The sequence below is a fragment of the Chiloscyllium plagiosum genome, unplaced genomic scaffold (genome assembly GCF_037043375.1).
Source record: "Chiloscyllium plagiosum isolate Xiang-an unplaced genomic scaffold, Cpla_swu_hap1 HiC_scaffold_2, whole genome shotgun sequence".
Lineage (NCBI taxonomy): Eukaryota > Metazoa > Chordata > Chondrichthyes > Orectolobiformes > Hemiscylliidae > Chiloscyllium > Chiloscyllium plagiosum.
In genome coordinates this window covers 154,497,990-154,522,362 of record NW_028270140.1, presented here as the reverse complement: position 1 = coordinate 154,522,362, position 24,373 = coordinate 154,497,990, and the positions used below count along the sequence as shown (strand labels likewise).

The window sequence follows — 24,373 nt, the reverse complement described above, 5'->3', positions numbered from 1 at the left end:
AGGCCTTTTTGGGCAGAGATGAGGAGAAATTTCTCCATACAGAGATTATTGAGACTGGAATTCTCTGCCACGTGAAAAGAATATAGGGAGATAACAGGAATACAGTATGGAGTTGGATAATCAGCTGTGGTCATACTGAATGGCAGTTTTGGCTCAAAGTGTTGAATGGCCTACTCGTGCTTCTATGTCCCTCCAACACCCTATCCACTATGTTGACAATGAGATCTTTGCTCTGCAAATACGTTTTGCTGCATGTTGCCATGATGATGACATTTAACTGTAAATTCCGGCCCCTGCGCACACTGTTGCTCTAATTCCTGATTTTCATCAACCCTCATTCTTTCTGCAGTATGAGAAGAGGAAATCATTGGACGTAAATGACATAAATCTTTGGAATTTTCTAGCCCACAAAGCAGTGAAGTCTGCCTCATTTGAATCTATTTATTCAAGGCTGAGTTAGCCAGATTTTTCGTCAGTAATGGAGTTGAGAGTTATAACAATGGGAAGCACACAATTGGAATTGAGACAACAATTAGATTAGCATTATGTTTATTGAAGGGCAGAGCAAAGCCAGTGGCTATTCCTATTTCATAAATCTTAATTTCTTGTCAATCTAATATTCATTCCAGCTCAGTTCTGTGAAACCATATCTCTATACACTTTTTGATGCACTGCATTTTCCACACTCATCCGTTTGGAATTCAGGTACGGAAAACCCAGTTGCATCACAGCCATTTTACACTTGGTAGGGTACTAATTGTCTCAGGATGGGACACCTTAAAGAACTCTCAGCCCATCTGTGGTTCCAGCAATGACCTGTGTGTCTGCTACCAGGGCTGCAGCCAGTCTTCCATGGTGAAAAGATAACTGAGGCCAGACTGAAGATACGTCTGGTGTATTGGTGCCAGAGCCCAGTGAAGGGAGTGAGGAATGGGTTTAAGAGCCAGGGGAAGTGTTCTGACCCTGAGGGAAGATCTTGGCTCTGATTGGCGCAGTGATTGCCAAAGAAAGTTTGGAGCCTACCAGGCTCAAACCCAACTTGTAAAAACTGCCATGCAGCTTAGTTTGTCTGGAATGCCCCCATCATGGAAGAAATAGCAGCAAGTTGGTGGCATAGTGCTAATGTCACTGAACTAGTAATCCAGAACACCACACTAATACTCTAGGGGCATGGGTTCTCTGCTCTTGTGACACTGTTGCAGATGGGGAATTCAAATTCATTATAAGTCTGAAATAAAAAGCCATCTCCCTCGCAACCATGTAATCACTGCCAGTTGTTGTAAATATTAATTTGATTCATTGATGTCCTTTAGGGAGAGCAGTCTGCCACCTCAATCTGAACTGACCTACATGTGAATCCAGACCCACAGCAACATGGTTAACTCTTCACATACTGCTGCGCAAAAAATTGTGACCCTGGCAATGACCGTAACATCCCAAGAATCTTTTTTAGAATGGGACCAGCTGGGATCAAGCAAAAAAAGCTGCAATAGCATTCCCTGACCTGGCTGTCAAACAGCAGCAGGGAAGTGTAACATACAGCCCTACACTACCGTTATCTTCAAAACCTGCTCCAAACCCATCTGTTTACCGGTGCTTACAATTGCCATGTTCCCTTTCTGATTCTTGCTTTTTGTTTTCTTTCTGCATAAGTGATGCAAGAAATTGGTTAGTAAGAGGCTTCTAACCTGAATGTGATGTGCATTTCAGGGTAACATTGGCTCGTCAAATTGGGGATTGAATTTGCTTCAGGAGGAGAACGTCATCCCAGATGTTATAGCCCTGGCCCACACTTGTGAAATTCTCTCTGTTAGAGGGTAAGTAGTAAATATCATGGAATGTGCCAACCATTTGTCCCATTGGGCAGATGCAACATGGGTTTGTGAAAGGCCGGTCGTGCTTAATTAATTGTTTGGGATTCTATGAAGACATTACGAATATGGTGGACAACGGGGACCCAGTAGATGTGGTGTATTTAGATTTCCAAAAGGCATTCAACAAGGTGCTGCACAAAAGGCTGCTGCACAAAATAAACATGCATGGTGTTACAGGCAATGTATTAGCATATGTAGAGGGTGGTTAACCAACTAGCAACAAAGAGTGAGGATAAGTGAGTGCTGCTCTGTTTGAATATCAGTGACTAGTGGTGTGCCTTGGATCAGGGCTGAAAATGTGTTGCTGGAAAAGCGCAGCAGGTCAGGCAGCATCCAAGGAACAGGATTCTCCTGTTCCTTGGATGCTGCCTGACCTGTTGCGCTTTTCCAGCAACACATTTTCAGCTCTGATCTCCAGCATCTGCAGCCCTCACTTTCTGCCTCAGGGATCAGTGTTGGTACTGCAATTATTCGCAATTTACAGAGATGATTTGGAACTGGGGGTGGTGACATGTAGTGTGTAGAAGTTTGTGGACAACATTTAGATAAGTGGCAGAGCAAAGTGTGCAGAGGACTGTGAAAATTTGCAAAGGGACATAAATAGTTAAGTAAGTGGGTAAAGATTTGGCACATAAAATACAATGTTAATAAATGCGAAGTGTCCGTTTTGGTAGGAATAACAGTAAAAAGGGCTATTACTTGAATGGTAAGAAATTGCAGCACGCTGCTGTGTAGAGGGACTCTGGGTCTTGTGCATGAGTCACAGAAGGTTGGACACAGGTGCAACGAATAATTAAGAAGGCAAATGGAATTTTGTCCTTCATTGTAAAAGGGATTGAGTTTAAAGGCAGAGGGGTTATGTTGCAGCTGTGCTGGTGAGGCCACACCTGGAGTACTACTTGCAGTTTTGGTCTCCTTACTTGAAACAATGTACTGGCACTAGAGGGGGTGCAGAGGAGGTTCACTAGGTTGATTTCAGAGTTGAGACTGAGTAAACTGGGATTATATTCATTGGAATTTAGAAGAATGAAGGAGGAGGAATCTTAACAAAGTATATAAATTATGAAGGGAATAGGTAAGATAGAGGTAGAGAGGATGTTTTCACTGGCGAGTGAAACTAGGACAAGAGGGCATAGCCTCAAAATTAGGGGGAGCAGATTTAGGACTGAATTGAGAAGGAACTTCTTCACCTAGTGGGTTGTGAATCTATGGAATACCCCACTTAGTGAAGTGGTTGAGGCATCCTCAGTAGATGTTTTCCAAGCTAAGATAAATAATTTTTTGAACAGTAAAGGAATTAGGGGTTGTGGTGAGAGGTGGAGCTGAGGCCATGAAAAGGTCAGCCATGATCTTATTAAATGGCAGAGCAAGCATGAAGGCCTAGATGGCCTACTCTTGCTCCTCACTCTTATGTGGATCTAAATGAGCATGATAGTGAGGTAGTCTCTCTCAGTGCCTGAATGCCTCAGTAACAACTTTCCCTCATCTGAATTCATTGCAGATTATTGAAGTTTGCTGTATTCGTTGAATATATAGACTGTACTTATTGCTTTCTGATATTTTGCTAATGTTTAAGGTAAATAACTTTCCCTGATGATGAGTCCCAAGTATTTGTTGTCTTAATAAAGTATCTGAATACTTCAAAGGGCTTACAGTTTTTCAGCTCACTTCCAGGTACCAGGATCCCTCTTTTGTTTGCGCACACATAAGTAAGACCTGGATAACATTCACGTTTGGACTGATAGTGGCACATTTGCACCACACAAGTTCCAGGACTGTTTAAACATTTTGGTTACAGCAGCAGGTCAGAAGCTAGGAATGCTTGCTAGTAATTCACCTCCTGACACCTTAGAGCCTGTTCATCATTGACAAGGCACAAGTCAGGACTGCGATGAATACTCCCGTTTTCCTAGATGGGTGCAGCTCCAACAACACTTTAGTTTGATACCATCAGAATAAAGCAGCCTGTTTTTGGTTGGCATCCCCTCCACTACTTTCAACATTTACTCTATCACCAGCATCAGCAATGTATCGCATCTACAAGATTACCTGAGTTACTCACCAAGGCTTTTTTCGTAACACCTTCCAAACCTGCAACATCAAGGCATGGAGCACCACCTACAAGTTTATCTAAGTCCCACTCCATCTCACTGTTCTTTCACTGTAACTAGTTCAGTCTCCTGGAACGCCCTACCTAACAGCGCTGCAGGTATGCCTACACCAAAAGTAACAAGCATTTTCACCACGATATCTTGGCACTAGCACCATACATAGTAACTGATGTTTCAGTTAGAAAAGCTGCTGCGTTTGTCAGTTCTGCGTTGTGTTTTAAGGCTTTGATACTTGATATTTGTTAATGGTGCTGCTGTTACAGTTACCGTATAGCAATGTGCAACATGTTTATACTGATCCCAACCATTGGGCACTACATAACTGCACCGGAAAAGAGATGCACGGAAGAGGCAGTGAGCTTGTGTTGTTGGTATAAGTACTGCAGTAAATATAAGTGTTTGAAAAATGTAAGCTGAGGTCAGCATGGTTTTGTGAAAATTATGTCATTACTAGTTATGTTAAAAATCTCAACATCAGCTTAGAGTCCAACAGGTTTATTTGGAAGTAGTTTTTTTTTGGAAGTTTGAGCACTACTCCTTTGTCAGGTGGCTAGTGGGGCAGGATCATAGGGCACAGAACTTATACTGAAATATCAAAGTGTCATACAGCTGATGCAATGTATTGAACAAATCTTGATAGCTATTAAGTCTTTAATCACTTAGAACAGGTTGCAGGTTTTGCATCATTAATATGTAAATCCCAGAACTACTTTCTAGTCACATTTCTGAGCTAACTTGAGGTTTTAAAAAAGTAACATCTCAGTTCAAACAATGCATTTAAGATGTGGGATTACAGACTATCTGTATCCCAACCTTAAGTCAGACCGATTCTATTTCCAAAGTAGGAATTTATAAAATGTCACATAGACTGACTGCCTACAGATTGTGCATTTTTTGAACCAGATAGAACGTATCTACAAATGCAGATTCACCCCATAGACTTGTATGTGTGTCTGCGTGCATGAGAGTGAGACACTTTTTGGACTTTAACCTGATGTGTGATTTTTAACTTTGTCCACCCCAGTCCAACCCCGGCACCTCCACATCATTGGTAATTATCCTAGAAACATACTTCCACAATCGGTGAAGTAATGGATAGAAGTGAATGTGCCTCTGAATTATTTTCTCCACCGACAGGTCTGATAATCATTCTGAATCTTATTCTCCAGTAAAAATCCGAATAAAATGGCCATATAGCCTCTGCATTTGTGCCTTCAAAAATGGATTTAAGGGTGCCTTTTATTTCCACTGATCTGTGTTCCTTTTTCTGTTCCCACAGGACGTGTCTGTACGTACTGGGTCTCTTGGCAAAAACAAAGCAGGGGTGTGATATCCTGAAAAACCATGGTTGGGATTCAGTCAGGCACAGCCGCTTGCAGCCCTGGCCTGTGGCTCCTGATGACATGGAGCAGCTGTACAATGAGCTGTCCTCAGTCCCTAGTACGCTGAGCCTCAATTCTGAATCTACCAGTTCCAGGCATAACAGCGAGAGTGAGTCAGTGCCTCAGAGTGAGTATCATATGAAGTGGGACTTGCCTGACTGCTCTCAGCATAATGAAGTTATCTTACCTCCAGCATGGATTTCCATCCATCTAATACACCACTGATCCAGAATCTGGTTTCCAGCATCTGCAGTCATTGTTTTTACCTCGTTGATTTTAACCCTACTGCGAATCCTCTTGCAAGGATGCCTGCCTTGAAGAAGTTTTCCTCCTCTCTCTACAAGAATCTCAGGGAGTCTCTCTCCCACTGCAACTCCCAGGTCATTTCCTCAGCCCTGAAGCTCTTCAACCATGTCCTGAAACAAACCCGCTATACTCTATGCTACTCTATCCCCACCCCCACCCTCCTCTAGCTTATCTCTCCACGCTTCAGTCTCTCTGCCTTTATTCCTGATGAAGGGCTTTTGCCCGAAACGTCGATTTTGCCTGTCCTCGGATGCTGCCTGAATTGCTGTGCTCTTCCAGCACCACTGATCCAGAATCTGGTTTCCAGCATCTGCAGTCATTGTTTTTACCTCTTCAATCTACCTCTGTCAGAACTTACTGCAGAAAGCACTGCCCCTCTCTACCATTTGCAATGGCATTGAGTTGGTAGGTTATGAGGTCTAGCCTCGGTGATAGTGACCATGAAACTATTGTGAATATTTGTAAAAACCCATCCAGTCCACTAATGTCCAGTAAGGAAGAAAATGTGGTACCCTCATCTCTCTGACCTACATGCGACTCTTAGCGAAGTGGCCCGCTCTTCACTGTTTTCTCTGAAATGATTGAGCAAACCATTCAGTTCAAGGGCCATTTCAGGACGACAACAAATGCCAGCACAGCCACATCCCACGGAAGATTAAAAAATGCTGCTTCCCCTTAGCATCTTCTGATCTCTTTGGCTACAGGAGCCAGCTCTATTTCTGATGATTAGTATGAAATTGCCAAGTGATGTCTCTATTTTATAATGTGAGTTACTCTGTAGATTTTTAGGCTCAAGTTCAATTGGGTAGTCGATTTTGCCTGTCCAGAGGTAGATTGAAGCCAAGTTCCGAAATGTTAAATGCTCTGTCTTGAGGTGGCTGCAACAATCAGTTGCAATTTGTCCTGTTTCAGCTTTAATAATCTCAATTGGGCAAGATTCCATAGAACTTCTTACATCGCATGTATATGTTAATGGATGTGCTGTGGGCTTCTTTGTGTTACAGGCATGTTTATTATGGAAGATGATCGCTATGGCAGCAGCACAACCAGCACTTTTTTCCTAGATATCACAGAGGAGGGTGATCAGTCTTTGGAAAAGCCCAAATCAGCTAAAGAGAAGGAACGAAGCCCCTTGAGCATCCTCAGCTCTTCTAGATTTGTTACTCGGCGCTTCTTCAATAATCTGACTTCACTACCTAGCAAGAAACTGCGCAGTGGCAGCGATTCCAAGTCCAGCAAGGCAGCAGCAGATGCGAAGCAGGTTCAGCGACGCATTCGTGCTGTCACTGAACCAGCCAACAGCACTGAGTATTTGCACACTGAGGTGTTTACCAGCATCTTCAATGGTAACCGATTGCACAAGAGCCACACATTGAGTTTGGAGACCTCCTTTGTTGGGAGTAGGGATCATGGCAACAGAGGAAGCTCACAGAGCATCTCAGAGTCTGAACTAAAGCGCCCAAAAACTATGTTGGGAGATAATCACCAGGAACAGATCATAAAGGATCGGTCTATGGGTGACAGCACGACTGGCACACAGTTCAAAAGCCGCAGCCAGAGCTTTAACACTGATACAACGACGAGTGGCATTAGCTCTATGAGTTCTGTCAGTTCAAGTCCATCTGGTGAAACAGTCCGTCTGGACCCTGCCAATGCTGACACAGACTGTGGCAGCCTGAATACAATCGTCAGTGCACGGACAGTGAAGACCAATGTCTCCCTTACTCCCCAGTCAAATCACCTACCTCTGTCCAAGTCCAACTCTGTGTCACTGGTCCCTCTGGGGTCATCTCACACGCTCCCCCGAAGGGCGCAATCACTGAAAGCACCTTCAGTTACTACCATAAAAAGCCTGACCGACTACAACTTTAGTTATACAAGCCCACGTGATGCATTTGGGTATGCCACACTGAAAAGACTACAGCAGCAGAGGATGCATTCATCACTGTCACACTCTGAAGCCCTGGCATCTCCAGCAAAAGATGTGCTGTTTACAGACACAATTACCATGAAGACTGGCAGCCTGGATTCACGGTTGACACCAAGAAGGTAAATAAACTATCCTTTTGTTATATATTGAATAATACCATATGTTCAGAAAGGAGGATCTCTAAGCAGTGCACAAGAACATTATCTTTCAATGACACGCCTAGCCCTAATTGACAATTCTGGGATATCTGAAAAGGTTGGAAAATCTGTTGGAATTCTGTGAAGATGTAATTAATAGAGTTGACAAGGGGAAGCCAGTCAATAAGGTATCTTTGGACTTTTTCTGAAAGCGTTTGACCAAGTTTCACATCAGAGAGTATTGTGCAAGATTAAAATGCTTAGGTTTGGTGGTAGTGTATTGAGATGGATGGAAAACTGGTTGGCAGAGAGGGAATAAAGTGTCGGAATTAATGGGTCTTTTTCAACTGATAACTAGTGGGGTACCACAGGGATCCGTGCTGGAACCCCAGCTATTCACTATATGGATTAATGATTTGGATGAAGGAGCAAAATGTAACATCTCAAAGTTTGCAAGATACCAAGTTGGGTGGGAGGGTGAACTGTGACGAGGATGCAGAGATCCTTCAGATGATCTGGACAGGCTGGGTGAGTGGGCACATCAATGACAGATGCAGTATAGTTTGGATAAATGTGAGGTTATTCACTTTGGAAGCAAAAACAAAGCAGACTACTACCCGAATGGCTGTAAATTGGGAGAGGGCAGTGTGCAGTGGGACCTGGGTGTCCTTGTGTACCAGTCGCTAAAGGTGCAGCAGGCGGTAAAGAAGGCAAATGAAATGTTGGCCTTGATTGCGAGAGGTTTCGAGTACAGGAGCAGGGATGTGTTGTTGCTGTTATACAGGGCCTTGGTGAGGCCACACTTAGAATATTGTGTGCAGTTCTGGTCTCCTTTCCTGAGGAAGGATGCTCTTGCTCTCGAGGGACTGCAGCGAAGGTTTCCCAAGCTGATTCCAGGGATGGCGGGACTGATGTAAGAGGAGAGATTGACTAGGTTAGGATTGTTTTCGCTGGGGTTCAGACAAATGAGGGGGGAGTCTCAGAGACTTATAAAATTCTAACAGGACTAGACAGGGTAGATGCAAGGAGGATGTTCCCAATGGTGGGTGTGTCCTGAACCAGGGGTCACAGTCTGAGGATTCTGGGTAGGCCACTTAGGAAGGAGATAAGATGTTTCTTCACCCAAAGAGTGGTGAGCCTGTGAAATTTATTACCACAGGAAGTATTTGATGCCAAAACATTGAACATATTCAAGAGGCAGCTAGATATAGCACTTGGGGCGAATGGGGTCAGAGTTTATGGGGAGTTGGATGATCAGCCATGGTCGTGATGAATGACAGAGCAGCTTCAAGCCCGAATGGCCTCTTTGTGTTCCTATTTTCTATGTTGTGACTGCAGCAACTTGTATAGTACCTTTAATATAATTAAAACTTCACTTCCTAGGAATCTTAAAGCAAAACGTATGATACCAAATCACATAGGGAGTCATTGGTTCATGTTATGATCCTGGCTGACGTACTGGACAAGTAAGATCTCAGGCTAAAATATGTGTTGATAGATCAGTTTTGTTTTGGTTTAAATAGTGTGGTTCTTTCAGGTGCTGCAGGTTCAGCTTTAACAATGAAACTGAAGTTTCCATAGGAATTTGGAGTGGTAATAGGCATTTCAGCCTTTCGAGACCGCTCCACCATTGAACATGATCATGGCTGATCTTATCCTGGTCTCAACTCCACTCTCCTGCCTGCTCCCCATAGCCCTTTATCTCGCTTTTCATCAAAAACTCTCTTGAATCTGTTGATTGATTGATTATGCCTCCACTGTATCTGGCAGAGAGTTCCACAGATTTACAACCCTTTGAGAGAAGTAGGATCAAAACTGAGATGAGGAGAAACTATCTCCTCTCACTCTGTCTATTCCCTCTGTTTGAAACTGTCCCACTTCCACCTTATCAATCCTTTTTAGCATTTCATATACCTCAATCAGATGTCCCCTCATTCGTCTGAAATCGAATGAGTACAAACCCAAGCTATTCAACAGCTCTTTGTGCTTTCATCCCTGGAATTAACCTTGTGAACTACCTCCAGTGCTAATATATCCTTCCTCAAAGAACATGGAGGTGTCCGTGTCAGACTGGGATGGACAGGTTTATTTGGACCTGATGAAGCTAGCTACCTGACCAAGGAAGAGCACTCTAAAAGCTTGTTCTTCCAAATAAACATGTTGGACTTTAACCTGGTGTTGTGTGATTTTTAACTTACTCCAATATGGAGATCAAAATTGGACACGTTATCCTGATGTGGTCTCATATAATTGTGAACAAAACTTATTTATAATCCAGTCATCTTGCAATAAATGCCTGGATTCTATTTGCTTTATTATTAGCTGCACCGCGTACCCACTTTCTACGATTCATGCATAAGGAGATCTAAATCCCTCTGCATTGATGCATTTTGAATGTGCTTCCCATTTAAATAATAATTTGCCCTTTTATTTTTCTGGCCAAAATGAACAACCTTGAATTTATCCCTATTAAACTCCATCTGCCAGATTCCGGCCCATTTCTTTGGCCTATCAATATCATAGATTCCTTACAGTGTGGAAGCAGGCTCACCAAGTCCACACTGACCGTTTGAAGAACATTCCACCCAGACCCACCCCATCATTGTGACCTTGCATTTCTCATGGCTAATCCACCTAATGTACACATCCCTAGACACTATATGGGCAATCCACCTCTCTAGGAGGACACCCACGCAGACACAGGGAGAATGTGTGAACTCCATACAGACAGTCAGCTGAAGGTGGAATTGAACCCAGGTTCCTGGTGCTGTGAGGCAGCAGAGCAATGTTCATCTGTGAACTCTTTATCTCCTCTTCACTGCCTGCTTTCCTCCCTATTTTAATATTATACGTGAATTTTGCTATGTTACATTCTGTCCCTGCTTGCAGAGCATTTATATAGATTATAAGTAGTTAAGGTCTGAGAACTAAATCCTGCGCATCCCACTAGTTACAATTTGCCATCCAGAGAAAGAACCATTTAACTCTGCTTTTTTATCAAACTGCCAATCCTCTAACCCCTAACCTTCCAGGATAGTCTTTCATGCGGCACATGGTCAGGTGCCTTCTGGAAATCTAGATATACCATATCCACCAGATCCCCATTATTTATCTTCCTGGTTACAACCTGAAAGAACTCCAAGTTTATTAAGCACAATTTACCCTTCGTGAAACCATGTGGACACTGGTGAATTGAGCTTTGTTATCTCTTCCTTTACAATTGCCTCCAGCAACATCCCCCCACTATAGAGGTCACACTAACAGATTTATAGTTTCCCACTTTTTGGGGTTTTTTTAAATAAGGGTTAGCGTTAGCGTTTCCAATCCAGTGGCACTTTGAGAATCTAGGGAATTTTGAAAAATTCAGAACTAATTCATCCACTGTCTCTGCTGTCTCCTTTTGTAATACACTCCGCTGCAGACCATCAGGTCCTGGGGACTTATCAGCCTTTAATCCCATCAGTTTACTTAATACCTTATCCTTAGTTCTAATAACTTCACGTTCATCTGTAGTAACTGTACTTTTTGGGAAGAGATCATTATCTTTCACTGCCAAAACAGAGACAAAATATTGGTTTGGTGCCTTAGCCATTTCTACGTTTCCCATCATTACCCCGCCATTTTCATTCTTTAAAGGGCTGACATTTACTTTCATATTCTCTTCCTTTCTATATACTAAGAGAAGCTTTTGGTATCTGTGCATATGTTTTCTCCTCGTTTCCTTTCGGAGTTTACCTTCGCTCTTTCAATTTCATTTTTAGTAACCCTTTGCTGACGTTTGAAGTTCTCCCAGTCCCCCAGAGTGCCACTGACGTTTACATTCTAACACACCCTCGTTTTTGCCTTTGTTATCCTTTACTCTCTTGTTAAGCCATGGATGATTTTTCGGTTTTTTTACAATTTCTCTTCCCCTCAGGAATATATGATGTAGAGGTGTCGGTGTTATTCTGGGGTGAACAAAATAAAGACTCATCGGTTATAGTCCAACAGGTTTATTTGGAAGCTCTAGCTTTCGGAGCACTGCTTCTTCAGGTAGCTAGTGGGGCAGGATCATAGGACAGAATTTATAGTAAAAGTCTAAGTGTCATCCAACTGATGCAATGTATTGAACAAACCTAGATTGCTATTAAGTCTTTAATCACTTAGAACGTGATTATGGTTGCAGGTTTCTGGTTGCAGGTTGCAAGTCACATTGCTGAGATAATAAAACCTTAAGTTTTAAGAAAAAGTGACATATCAGCTCAGGCAATGCATTAAAGGTGGGAGGTTAGAGTGAGTCTGTATACCAATCTTAAGTCAGACTGGTTCTGTTTCCAAAGTAGGAATTGACAAAATATCCCATGGACTGATTGCATACAGATTGTGCGCTTTTTGAACAAAATAGAATGTGTCTGCAAATGCAGCTTCACCCCATAGACGGGTGTGTGCGCGCGCTTGATTGTGCGGTTGTGTGATGGAGTATATGCCTGTTGGAGGTGTGCTCGTGTGTGTTTGTGTGCCTGAGAAAGAGCATGTGTATGAGAGAAGTTTTGTGTGTGTGTGTGTGTGTGTGTGTATTTGTGTGCGAGTGTATAGTGTAGTAGTCACCTGTAGTGTAACGTGAACCCAAGATTTTGGTTGAGGCCATCTTCATGCATACAGAACTTGGCTATCAGCCTCTGCTCGGCATCTCTGTGTTGTTGTGTATACCGAAGTCCACCTTGGAGGACGGTCACCCGAAGATTCGAGGCTGAATGTCCTTGACTGTTGAAGTGTTCCCTGACTTGGAGGGAACATCCCTGTCTGACGATTGTTGTCCGTTCATCCGTTGTCATAGCGCCTGCTTGGTCTCACCAATGTACCATGCGTCGGGGCATCCTTGCCTGCAGCGTATGAGATAGACAACGATGGCTGAGACACAGGAGTATCTGCCACACGCATGGTTGGTAATGTCCCCAACTGTAATGGTAGTATCAATGTTGACACTCTTGATACACCTTCCAGTGTTTGCAATGACAACATTGCAATGTTGCCATGACAGACCATTGTCTGCAGCAAACTGCCCGGCCTTTAGATTAACATCGACCACAACACCATACAATCCTGTCATGGCAACCACTGCAAACTTGTCAGAGTGTCGACATGGATACTACCATTACATGTGGGGACATCACCAACCACATGCGTGGGGTACTCTTGTGACTTGGGTCAATGTTGTCTATCTCATACATGCAGGCAAGGATACCCTGAGGCATGGTATATTGGCGAGACCAAGCAGACGCTATGACAATGGAAGAATGGACACCGTGCAATAATGTTCAGACAGGGATGTTCTCTCCAAGTCGGGGAACACTTCAGCAGTCAAGGACATTTGGCCTTGGCTCTTCAGGTGACGGTCCTCCAAAACGGACTTACGGATACGCAACAATGCAAAATTGCCGAGCAGAAACTGATAGCCAAGTTTAGTTCCCGTGAGGATGGCCTCAACCGGGATTTTAGATTCATGTCACACTACAAGTTTCTTGCTCTCTCGCTTTCTCTCGCACACATGCTCTCTCAGATACACACCGCACCCTGCTTCCCCCCCCCACTCTCACATGCAGCTTCCCACAGGCATATACTCCGTCACACTCTCACGCAAACTCAATCAAGCACACGCGTGCACACTCTCCCTCTATCCCCCAACTCTCTCTCTCCCTCTCTCACACACATGCACATAAGTCTGTGGGGTGAATTTGCATTTGTTCAAAAAGCGCACATCTGTACACAGTTAGTCCATGTGACTTTTTATCAGTTCCTACTTTGGAAATAGTTCTAGTCTAACTGAAGGCTGGAATACAGACAGACTCTAACCTCCCACCTTTAATGCATTGTCTGAGCTGAGAAGATGCTTTTTTTTTAAACTTATGGTTTTATTATCTCAGCAATGTGATTTGAAAGAAGTTCTGGGCTATACATATTAATGAATGGAAACCTGCAACCATAGTCACATTCTAAGTGATTAAAATCTTAGCAGCAATCTAGGTTTGTTCAATACATCGCATCAGTTGGATGACACTACGATGTTTTACTATAAATTCTGTGTCCTATGATCCTGCCCCACTAGCTACCTGACGAAGGAGCAGCGTTCTGAAAGCTAGTGCTTCCAAATAAACCTATTGGACTATATAACCTGGAGTTGTGTGATTTTTAACTTTATCTCAGGAATATACCTTAATTATTTCTCAAAGTATTTGCCACTGTTCTTCAAGTGTCTTGCCCTTTAATGTTTTTACCCAGACCACTTGGGCCAACTCCTTCCTCAAGCCTGTACTTTAGGATTAGGCAAATCCTCGTGTGCAACTCTGTCTCACTCTTCCAATCTAAATTTGAAACTTTAGCATGGTTATGGTCACTCTTTTCAAGAGGATCATTAACCACAAGACCATTTATCAATCCTTCCTCATTATATAATAAAATCCGAACTAAGTCGAGAGTGTGGTGCTGGAAAAGCACAGCAGGTCAGGCAGCATCCGAGGAGCAGGAGAATCAACGTTTTGAGCATAAGCCCCTCATCAGGAATGATTCCTGATGAAGGTTTATGGCCAAACCATTGATTCTCCTGCTGCTCGGATGCTGCCTGACGTGCTGTGCTTTTCCAGCTCCCCACTCTCTACTCTGATCTCCAGCATCTGCTGTCTTCACTTTCTACTAATATCTGAACTAACCAGTTCACTGGCTCTGTGACATGTTGTTCTCTGAATCTTTTCTCAAGGTTACTGTTATTAAGCTGATTAATCCAATCAACTTGAATGCTCAAATCATCCATAATTACCATTGTGTCCTTCTCATAAGCCTTCATTATTTCTGGTTTATACTATGCCCAGCTTTGTAAGTGTGCTGTACATCGGAGTTCGGGGCCTGTAAATTACTCTTTCCACCCAGACTGATTTACATTTTGGTCCCTAGAATCAATACCATTACATAATATAGTCTTGATGTCATCTTTAACCAGTAAAGCAATTCCACCCCCTGCTGCTCCTCATCTGTGCATTTGGAATATTGAGTACCCTTGGATATTTAACTCCCATTCTTGATCTTGCTGTAACCATGTTTCACTGACTCCTACCAGGTGGTACCTGTTCGTCTCAATATGTGCCATTAGCTCATCAACTTTATTCCCAATACTGAGTGCATTTAGGTATAAGAGTTTTAAATAAATTCCACTTTTTGCCTTTCTCTTTTAACATTTTCTTGTGCACTATGCTTTCCCCACACTCCATCCTTCTTGATCTCTGGACACTGAGCTGTGCCAGCTTTTTAGCCATAAATGAAGCTGTACTATCTTCCTATTCCATGCTACACTACCAGGCAGCATGAAGAGTAATTGCGAGATTACAACCCTGGAGGTCCTGCTTTCCACCTTGCTCCAGGCCTAGCTCCCTGAACTCTCCTTGCATGGCCTTGTCACTTTTTCTGCCTGTTATTAGTGCTAATTTGCACCACAACCTCTGACATTTCCAAAAGAAATTAAGATGAAATAAAATAAATGGTGCTATTTACGTATAACGCAAGGTTAAAAGTTTTGAAACACAGTAAAATACCATTCTATTGATCCCAACAACAGTCCTTTACACAAATCGAGACAATTCCCTTCTAATTCACATATATAAGGTTTTGTTGAACTGTAGCTTCAGTGCACTATCATAAGAATCAGACTTTCTGGAGCCTCAATTTTCTCTATCAAATAACCCCTCCGGGGTTTACCCAAACACTTATGATCTGCAACTTTTAAACTAAACTTCTTTCACTGAAATAGCCTCTTTGTTAACTGTCCTAAAATATCTCTATTTCTCAGCTTCATTAGCTTCAGCCAAGACCTCTGCAATACTACCCCAAACCGAACCTTAAAAGCTTTTTTTTCTAAGCTGTGAGTGAACCCCTAAGCCCAGGAAAAAAAAAAGAATTTTCTAGCTGAAAACCAAATGCACTTCTTTGCTGGCTTGTTAACTCCTCAGTGTGTTTTAAAACGAATCACTATGGTTACAGAAATACTTGAATACAGAAATACTTAGACACACAGAAACACTAGTTCAAAATTCAAAAATCCAAAGATTTTAACTTTCCAAACATAGACTGGGACTGCCAAAGGTTTAAGGGTGGAAGCTGTTTTTGGGTAGAAGTGACCTGTTCAAGAAGGACTGATTGCACCTAAGTTGGAAAGGGCCGAACGTACAGGCAAGGAGATTTGCTAGAGCTGCTTGGGAGGATTTAGGCTAGTAAGGTAAGGGCGTGGGACCCAGGGAGATAGTGAGGAAAGATTTCAATCTGAGACTGGTACAGTTGAGGACACAGGCGAGTCAAACAGTCAGGGCAGGCAAGGACAAAGCAGAGAACGAGGTAGGACTGATAAATTAAACTGCATTTATTGCAATGCAAGAGGCCTAATAGGGAAGGCAGATGAACTCAGGGCATGGTTGGGAACATGGGACTGGGATATCATAGCAATTAGGTAAAAACAATGACTGCAGATGCTGGAAACCAGAGTCTAGATTAGAGTGGTGCTGGAAAAGCACAGCAGTTCAGTAAAATCGACGTTTCAGACAAAAGCTCTTCATCAGGAATATAGGCAGAGTGCATGAAGGATGGAGAGATAAATGAGAGGAGGGTGGGGGTGGGGAGAAAGTAGCATAGAGTACAACAGGTGAGTGGGGGAGGGGATGAAGGTGATAGGTCAGAGAGGAGGGTGGAGTGGATAGGTGGAAAAGAAGATAGGCAGGTAGGACAAGTCATGGGGACAGTGCTGAGCTGGAAGTTTGGAACTGGGGTGAGGTGGGGGAAGGGGAAATGAGGAAACTGGTGAAGTCCGTATTGATGCCCTGGGGTTGAAGTGTTCCGAGGCGGAAGATGAGGCTATATCATAGCAATTACAGAAACATGGGTCAGGAATGGCAGGACTGGCAGCTTAATGTTCCAGGATACAAATGCTACAGGAAGGACAGAAAGGGAGGCAAGAGAGGAGGGGGAGTGGCATTTTTGATAAGGGATAGCATTACAGCTGTACTGAGGGATGATATTCCCGGAAATACATCCAGGGAAGTTATTTGGGTGGAACTGAGAAATAAGAAATGGATGATCACCTTATTCAGATTGTATTATAGACCCCCTAGTAGTCAGAGGGAAATTGAGAAACAAATTTGTAAGGAGATCTCCTCTATTTGTAAGAATAATAGGGTGGTTATGGTAGGGGATTTTCACTTCCAAACTTAGCCTGGGACTTCCATAGTGTTAAGGGTTTAGATGGAGAGGAATTTAAGTGCGTACAAGACAATTTTCTGATTCAGTATGTGGATGTACCTACTAGAGAAGGTGCAAAACTTGACTTACTCTTGGGAAATGAGGCAGGGCAGGTGACTGAGCTGTCAGTGGGGGAGCACTTGGGGGCCAGCGACCATAATTCTATTAATTTTAAAATAGTGATGGAAAGGAATAGACCAGATCTAAAAGTTGAAGTTCTAAATTGGAGAAAGGCCAATTTTTATGGTATTAGCAAGAACTTTCGAAAGCTAATTGGGGGGGCAGATGTTCACCAGTAAAGGGACAGCTGGAAAATGGGAAGCCTTCAGAAATGAGATAACGAGAGTCCAGAGAGAAAATATTCCTGTTATGGTGAAAGGAAAGGCTGCTAGGTATAGGGAATGCTGGATAACTAAAGAAATTGAGGGTTTGGTTAAGAAAAAGAAGGAAGCTTATGTGTGGACAGGATTGATTAAGTGAATCCTTAGAAGAGTATAAAGGCAGTAAGAGTAAACTTGAGGGAAATCAGGAGGGCAAAAAGAGGACACGAGATAGCTTTGGCAAATAGAATTAAGGAGAATCCAAAGGGTTTTTGCAAATACGTTAAGGGCAAAAGGATAACCAGGGAGAGAATAGGGCCCTTCAAAAATCAGCAAGGCGGCCTTTGTGTGGAGCTGCAGGAGATGGGGCAGATACTAAATGTGTATTTTGCATCAGTATTTATTGGGGATAAGGACATGGAAGATGTTGAATATAAGGAAATAGATGGGGACATCTTGAAAAATGTCCGTATTACAAAGGAGGAACTGCTGGATGTCTTGAAACGGCTAAAAGTGGATAAATCCCCAGGACCTGATCAGGTGTACCCTAGAACTCTGTGGGAAGTTGAGAAGTGATTGCTGGGCCTCTTGCTGAGATATTTGTATCATCAATAGTCTCAGATGAGATGCTGGAAGACTGGAGGTTGGCAAACGTGGTGCGACTGTTTAAGAAGATTAGATTAGATTAGATTACTTAGTGTGGAAACAGACCCTTCGGCCCAACAAGTCCACACCACCCTGCCGAAGCGCAGCCCACCCATACCCCAACATTTACCCCTGACCTAACACTACGGGCAATTTAGCATGGCCAATTCACCTGACCTGCACATCTTTGGACTGTGGGAGGAAACCGGAGCACCCGGAGGAAACCCACGCAGACACGGGGAGAACGTGCAAACTCCACACAGCCAGTCGCCTGAGGCGGGAATTGAACCCGGGTCTCTGGCACTGTGAGGCAGCAGTGCTAACCACTGTGCCACCGTGCCGCCCACAAAGGCGGTAAAGACAAGTCAGGGAACTACAGACCGGTGAGCCTGACCTCGGTGGTGTGCAGGTTGTTGGAGGGAATCCTGAGGGACAGGATGTACATGTATTTGGAAAGGCAAGGACTGATTAGGGATAGTCAACATGGCTTTATGCGTGGGAAATCTTGTCTCACAAACTTGATCGAGTTTTTTGAAGAAGTAACAAAGAGGATTGATGAGGGCAGAGCGATAGATGTGATCTATATGGACTTCAGTAAGGCGTTCGACAAGTTTCCCCATGGGAGACTGGTTAGCAAGGTTAGATCTCAGGGAATACAGGGAAAACTAGCCATTTGGATACAGAACTGGCTCAAAAGTAGAAGACAGAGGGTGGTGGTGGAGGGTTGTTTTTCAGACTGGAGGCCTGTGACCAGTGGAGTGCCACAAGGATCAGTGCTGAGTCCACTACTTTTCATCATTTTATATAAATGATTTGGATGTGAGCATAAGGGGTATAGTTAGTAAGTTTGCTGATGACACCAAAATTGGAGGTGTAGTGGACAGCAAAGAAGATTACAATGGGATCTTGATCAGATGGGCTACAATGGGCTGAGGAGTGGCAGATGGAATTTAATTTACATAAATGCGAAGTGCTGCGTTTTGGGAAAGCAAATCTTAGTAGGGCTGATACACTTAAAGGTCAGGTCCTAAGGAGTGTTGCTGAACAAAGAGCCCTTGGAGTGCAGGTTCATAGCTCCTTGAAAGTGGAGTCGCAGGTAGATAGGATAGTGAAGAAGGTGTTTGGTATGCTTTCCTTTATTGGTCAGAGTATTGAGTACAGGAGTTGGGAGGTCATGTTGCAGCTGTACAGGACATTGGTTAAGCCACTGTTGGAATTTTGCGTGCAATTCTGGTCTTCCTATCGGAAAGATGTTGTGAAACTTGAAAGGGTTCAGAAAAGATTTACAAGGATGGTGCCAGGGTTGGAGGGTTTGAGCTATAGGGAGAGGTTGAACAGGCTGGGGCTGTTTTCCCTGGAGCGTCGGAAGCTGAGGGGTGACATTATAGAGGTTTACAAAATCATGAGGGGCATGGATAGGGTAAATAGATGAAGCCTTTTCCTTGTGGTGGGGGAGTCCAGAACTAAAGGGCATAGGTCTAAGGCCTTGAAACAAGGATGAGAATTTTAAAATCAAGTCATTGCTGTACTAATCCAGTGTAGGTCAGTGAGTGCTAGGGCTGATAGGAGAAGACGACTTGGAGAGTTAAGATATGGGTAGCAGAGTTTTGGAAGACCTTAAATTTGCAAAGGGTAGAATGTTAGTGATCAGCTGGAGTGTGTTAAATTGGTCATTTGAGGGATTTAAGTTGAGATGTTAGACATGAATGTTGCCAGATGCATCATCGCAGAACACTGGTAACACATTTCACACTAAACAAAAATAGAATGTTTAATTGCTTGGCCAATGTTGATACAAAAGGAAAGGTTTGTTTTTGATGAAGGTCTATGCAATATTTACAACACAGAAATAGTACCACTGACATGGTGTAGATTGGAACAACTGGTGTATGCAGGTCAATAGAAACTGCTCTGATTTCTGTTCATCTCTTACATTCTTCAGATTCATCAAAGCCTTGAGCTTCGCCTCGCTGGACAAAGAGGATTTATTAAGCCCAATAAATCATACAACACTTCAGCGTTCTTCCTCTGTACGTTCCATGGTCTCCAATGCCACCTGTGGCAGCACGGACGATTACATAGGCCTCGCATTGCCCAGCGACATTAATGAGCTGTTCCAGGTAGGCCCAGCAGAGGGAATGAATCCGGTCTTAGATTGCTACCTGTAATGCCTCAGGCCAGGGTTATGGCTTGCATACCTGATTTAATATAGCTAAGTCATTGTTTGTGAACAGGGGAGATATTTCAGGGACTCAAAAGAGGGTTCTGTATCTGAGATAGTGTACCTGTCATTGTTTGATGGACGAACTTAATTTCTAGTTACTGAAGCCATTCATTTAATACAATTTGTTTCTGTGTTATTGTCACCTTGAACGAAGTCCACTTTGAATCGCACAAGTTTATGGTCAACTGACATGGGATACCTTTTTTGTCTAATTTTAGTTTAGGCAGTTTAAGGTTTCGCAAATGTAGGCTGGTTGTGTACTGTCCATACTCTGCCAATTGCAAACAACCAAAGGAAGATGCTGTTTGATTCCATCAACAAATCACTGGCAGATATAGCCCACCAATACAGCAAATCATACACAATGTTACTAGGAAATACTTCAAAAGTACCTGTTTCGTTCCATAAATATACAAGTTCAGTACTGCAAAGCTGTTTCGTCTGTTCATACTTCAGTAAGCGTAAGCTTTTGGTATTTTAATCTGCAGTCTAATCATGTGCAATCTTAAAACGAAGCTCTATGACTAATTGTTTCATCTTTCCAGGTGAAAGAGATTCCATACTTTCAGCAGAAGTGTAACCTGCCTAAAGAGGACCATTCCCTCGAAGACCAGGAGTCAGATAATGAAGGTGAGAGCAGATACCTAGACCATCCCAATCATCTTTCCTGTCACTGCTAGTGGAAAATGTACGACTATGGCTACTGTCCAAGTACAGGATTGAATTCTACTCTCATGCTGTCCACAAGTTTATAGTGTACAGAATGACCACAAGCTTGCTTTTTGTTGGCAGGTGGGAACATTAATGTCATCTACATTACCCATGGTGATGCTTTGCTGCCTCCCAGCCTTTGAAATCAAGGCATTATTTGCAGCATCAAGGAGCCATTGCAAATAATTTAGTCAGAGACAATTAGGGAAATTGATTGTAGAAGCTGGTTGGAATCATCAAGGTAAAAACAATGACTGCAGATGCTGGAAACCAGATTCTGGATCAGTGGTGCTGGAAGAGCACAGCAATTCAGGCAGCATCCAACGAGCAGCGAAATCGACGTTTCGGGCAAAAGCCCTTCATCAGGAATAAAGGCAGAGAGCCTGAAGCGTGGAGAGATAAGCTAGGGGAGGGTGGGGGTGGGGAGAGAGTAGCATAGAGTACAATGGGTGAGTGGGGGAGGGGATGAAGGTGATAGGTCGGGGAGGAGAGGGTGGAGTGGATAGGTGGAAAAGGAGATAGGCCGGTAGGACAAGTCCGGACAAGTCAAGGGGACAGTGCTGAGCTGGAAGTTTGAAACTAGGATGAGGTGGGGGAAGGGGAAATGAGGAAGCTGTTGAAGTCCACATTGATGCCCTGGGGTTGAAGTGTTCCAAGGCAGAAGATGAGGCATTCTTCCTCCAGGCGTCTGGTGGTGAGGGAGCGGCGGTGAAGGAGGCCCAGGACCTCCATGTCCTCGGCAGAGTGGGAGGGGGAGTTGAAATGTTGAGCCACGGGGCGGTGAGGTTGATTGGTGCGGGTGTCTCGGAGATGTTCCCTAAAGTGCTCTGCTAGGAGGCGCCCAGTCTCGCCAATGTAGAGGAGACCGCACAGGGAGCAACGGATACAATAAATGATATTAGTGGATGTGCAGGTAAAACTTTGATGGATGTGGAAGGCTCCTTTAGGGCCTTGGATAGAGGTGAGGGAGGAGGTGTGGGCACAGGTTTTACAGTTCCTGCGGTGGCAGGGGAAAGTGCCAGGATGGGAGGGTGGGTCGTAGGGGGGCGTGGACCTGACCAGGTAGTCACGGAGGGAACGGTCTTTGCGGAAGGCGGAAAGGGGTGGAGAGGGAAATATATCCCTGGTGGTGGGGTCTTTTTGGAGGTGGCATAAATGTCGGCGGATGATTTGGTTTATGCGAAGGTTGGTAGGGTGGAAGGTGAGCACCAGGGGCGTTCTGTCCTTGTTATGGTTGGAGGGGTGGGGTCTGAGGGCGGAGGTGCGGGATGTAGATGCGATGCGTTGGAGGGCATCTTTAACCACGTGGGAAGGGAAATTGCGGTCTCTAAAGAAGGAGGCCATCTGGTGTGTTCTATGGTGGAACTGGTCCTCCTGGGAGCAGATACGGCGGAGGCGGAGGAATTGGGAATACGGGATGGCATTTTTGCAAGAGGTAGGGTGGGAAGAGATGTAATCCAGGTAGCTGTGGGAGTCGGTGGGTTTGTAAAAAATGTCAGTGTCAAGTCGGTCGTCAATAATGGAGATGGAGAGGTCCAGGAAGGGGAGGGATGTGTCCGAGATGGTCCAGGTAAATTTAAGGTCAGGGTGGAATGTGTTGGTGAAGTTGATGAATTGCTCAACCTCCTTGTGAGGGGAGCTGGTTGGAATCATACCTAGCATAAAGCAAGTTGCTGATGGTCACTGGGAGTCTTATCTCAGTTCCAGGACATCTGTGTCGGAATTCCTCAGGCTAGTGTCCTAGGCCCAACATTCTTCAGCTGCTCCATGAATAACTTTTCTGTCAGATGGTCTGAAGTGGGAAATTGAATTGATGATTACACAATGATCACAACTTCTCAGTGACATTTGCAATTTCTCAAGTGGCATTGCATCACTTGTGTGACAGGCAGTGACTATTATTCTGATCTTAACTGATGGCAATACTGAACAAATCACATCCGAGTGAAACTGGGCTTAATAGAAAGTGAGGAGAAAGTGAGGTCTGCAGATGCTGGAGATCAGAGCTGGAAATGTGTTGCTGGAAAAGCGCAGCAGGTCAGGCAGCATCCAGGGAACAGGAGAATCGACGTTTCGGGCATAAGCCCTTCTTCAGGAATCAGGATTCAGGATTCCTGAAGAAGGGCTTATGCCCGAAACGTCGATTCTCCTGTTCCCTGGATGCTGCCTGACCTGCTGCGCTTTTCCAGCAACACATTAATAGAAAGTGAGTCTTATTTTTGATACTGTTGTCAGTCACTAGGCATATTCACATGAGCTTGTCAATGTTCTTTTAATAAGGAGTGCAAGTTTATTGCACAAAACAAAAGCTATATATGGGATACATGACAGTTTAAAAAGATCATATGAATTAAAAAAAATTCAATTTTTTTTTTCAGTGCTATTCTTTTTAGTCATTCCTGGCTTAACTTTTCAATGTCAAGCTCAACTGACTCTTTCCAGCACTCATGGCCTGGTCAGTTCTTTCTAATTCTGATAGTCACAGGCTGATGGCTTCTCCAAACTGAAAAACTGCCCTTCTGCGAGAATGACTTCTCTTACTGAACTCAACCTTCAAGTGGCTCCTGATTATCCTTTTCTGTATCTTAAAACTCAACTCTGTAAGTCATCAGCAATTAACTCCCCGGGTAGTTAATCAAGACTCAGAGTCACATGCTTTCTTGGAAAAGCTGTCAGCTCAAAATTATTTTCTGGCCTTCATTTAAAAACGTCACTTCACTGAAATTAAAATTCATTTTTTCCTTTACTAGATTTCCCAAACAATATCAATATGCTCCAAATCTACATACCATTACCTACAAGAAAGAAGCCATTTATATTCTTAACAGTTGAAGATTCTAGCAGTCTGAGCTAATGCAAAGTAAATTGGAACAATAGGATAGGGGATAAATCAAGAGAGGCGATGGGATATATTTAAGGGGATATTTCAGAATACTTGAAATAATCTAAATTTAATCTGTATGTCAACTTGAAAGATCAGAATGGCAGTAGTAGCCTGGATGATGACTTCATAAAATGTTTACAAGATAGAATTGTTTTTTTAAAGCAGCAGCTTTTGGAACCAATCAAAGAACAGGTTGTATTAGACTTGGTTTTGTATAATGTGACAGGATGAATCAATGACCTCGGTGTAAATGCATCAGTAGGTGAGCCTCGTCTGCCTTTCAGTATGATCGTGGCTGATCCGATTTTAACACTACGCTCTCAGTCTCTCCCCAGACCTCTTAACGCCTTTAGTCTTACATAGAAGCATCGAGTATAGGAGCAGGAGTAGCCCCTTTTGACCCAACCCACCATTCAATCTGATCGGGGCTGACCTTCCATCTCATTACCCTGTTCCTGTTTCTCCCTGTATGCTTTGATCCTTTAACCTTACGAAATGTATCTCCTCCTTGAAGGCATCCAATGTTCTGGCTTCAAACACTTTGTGACAGAGAATTCCACAGGTTTACCACTGTCTGGGTGGGGAAACAATTAT

The 24,373-nt window shown here is 43.6% G+C and overlaps 1 protein-coding gene across 2 annotated transcripts in view; it reads left to right on the top strand.

The window, feature by feature from the left end:
* rictora (RPTOR independent companion of MTOR, complex 2 a) overlaps positions 1-24,373 on the top strand; it is a 239,055-nt gene that overhangs the window by 189,573 nt on the left and 25,109 nt on the right. For both annotated transcript variants that reach the window (XM_043703095.2, XM_043703086.2), the window contains 5 exons: positions 1,711-1,817; positions 5,265-5,494; positions 6,678-7,722; positions 19,903-20,080; positions 20,730-20,814. In XM_043703095.2, coding sequence (XP_043559030.1) covers positions 1,711-1,817; positions 5,265-5,494; positions 6,678-7,722; positions 19,903-20,080; positions 20,730-20,814 — 1,645 coding nt within the window. The remainder of the gene's footprint in view (positions 1-1,710; positions 1,818-5,264; positions 5,495-6,677; positions 7,723-19,902; positions 20,081-20,729; positions 20,815-24,373) is intronic.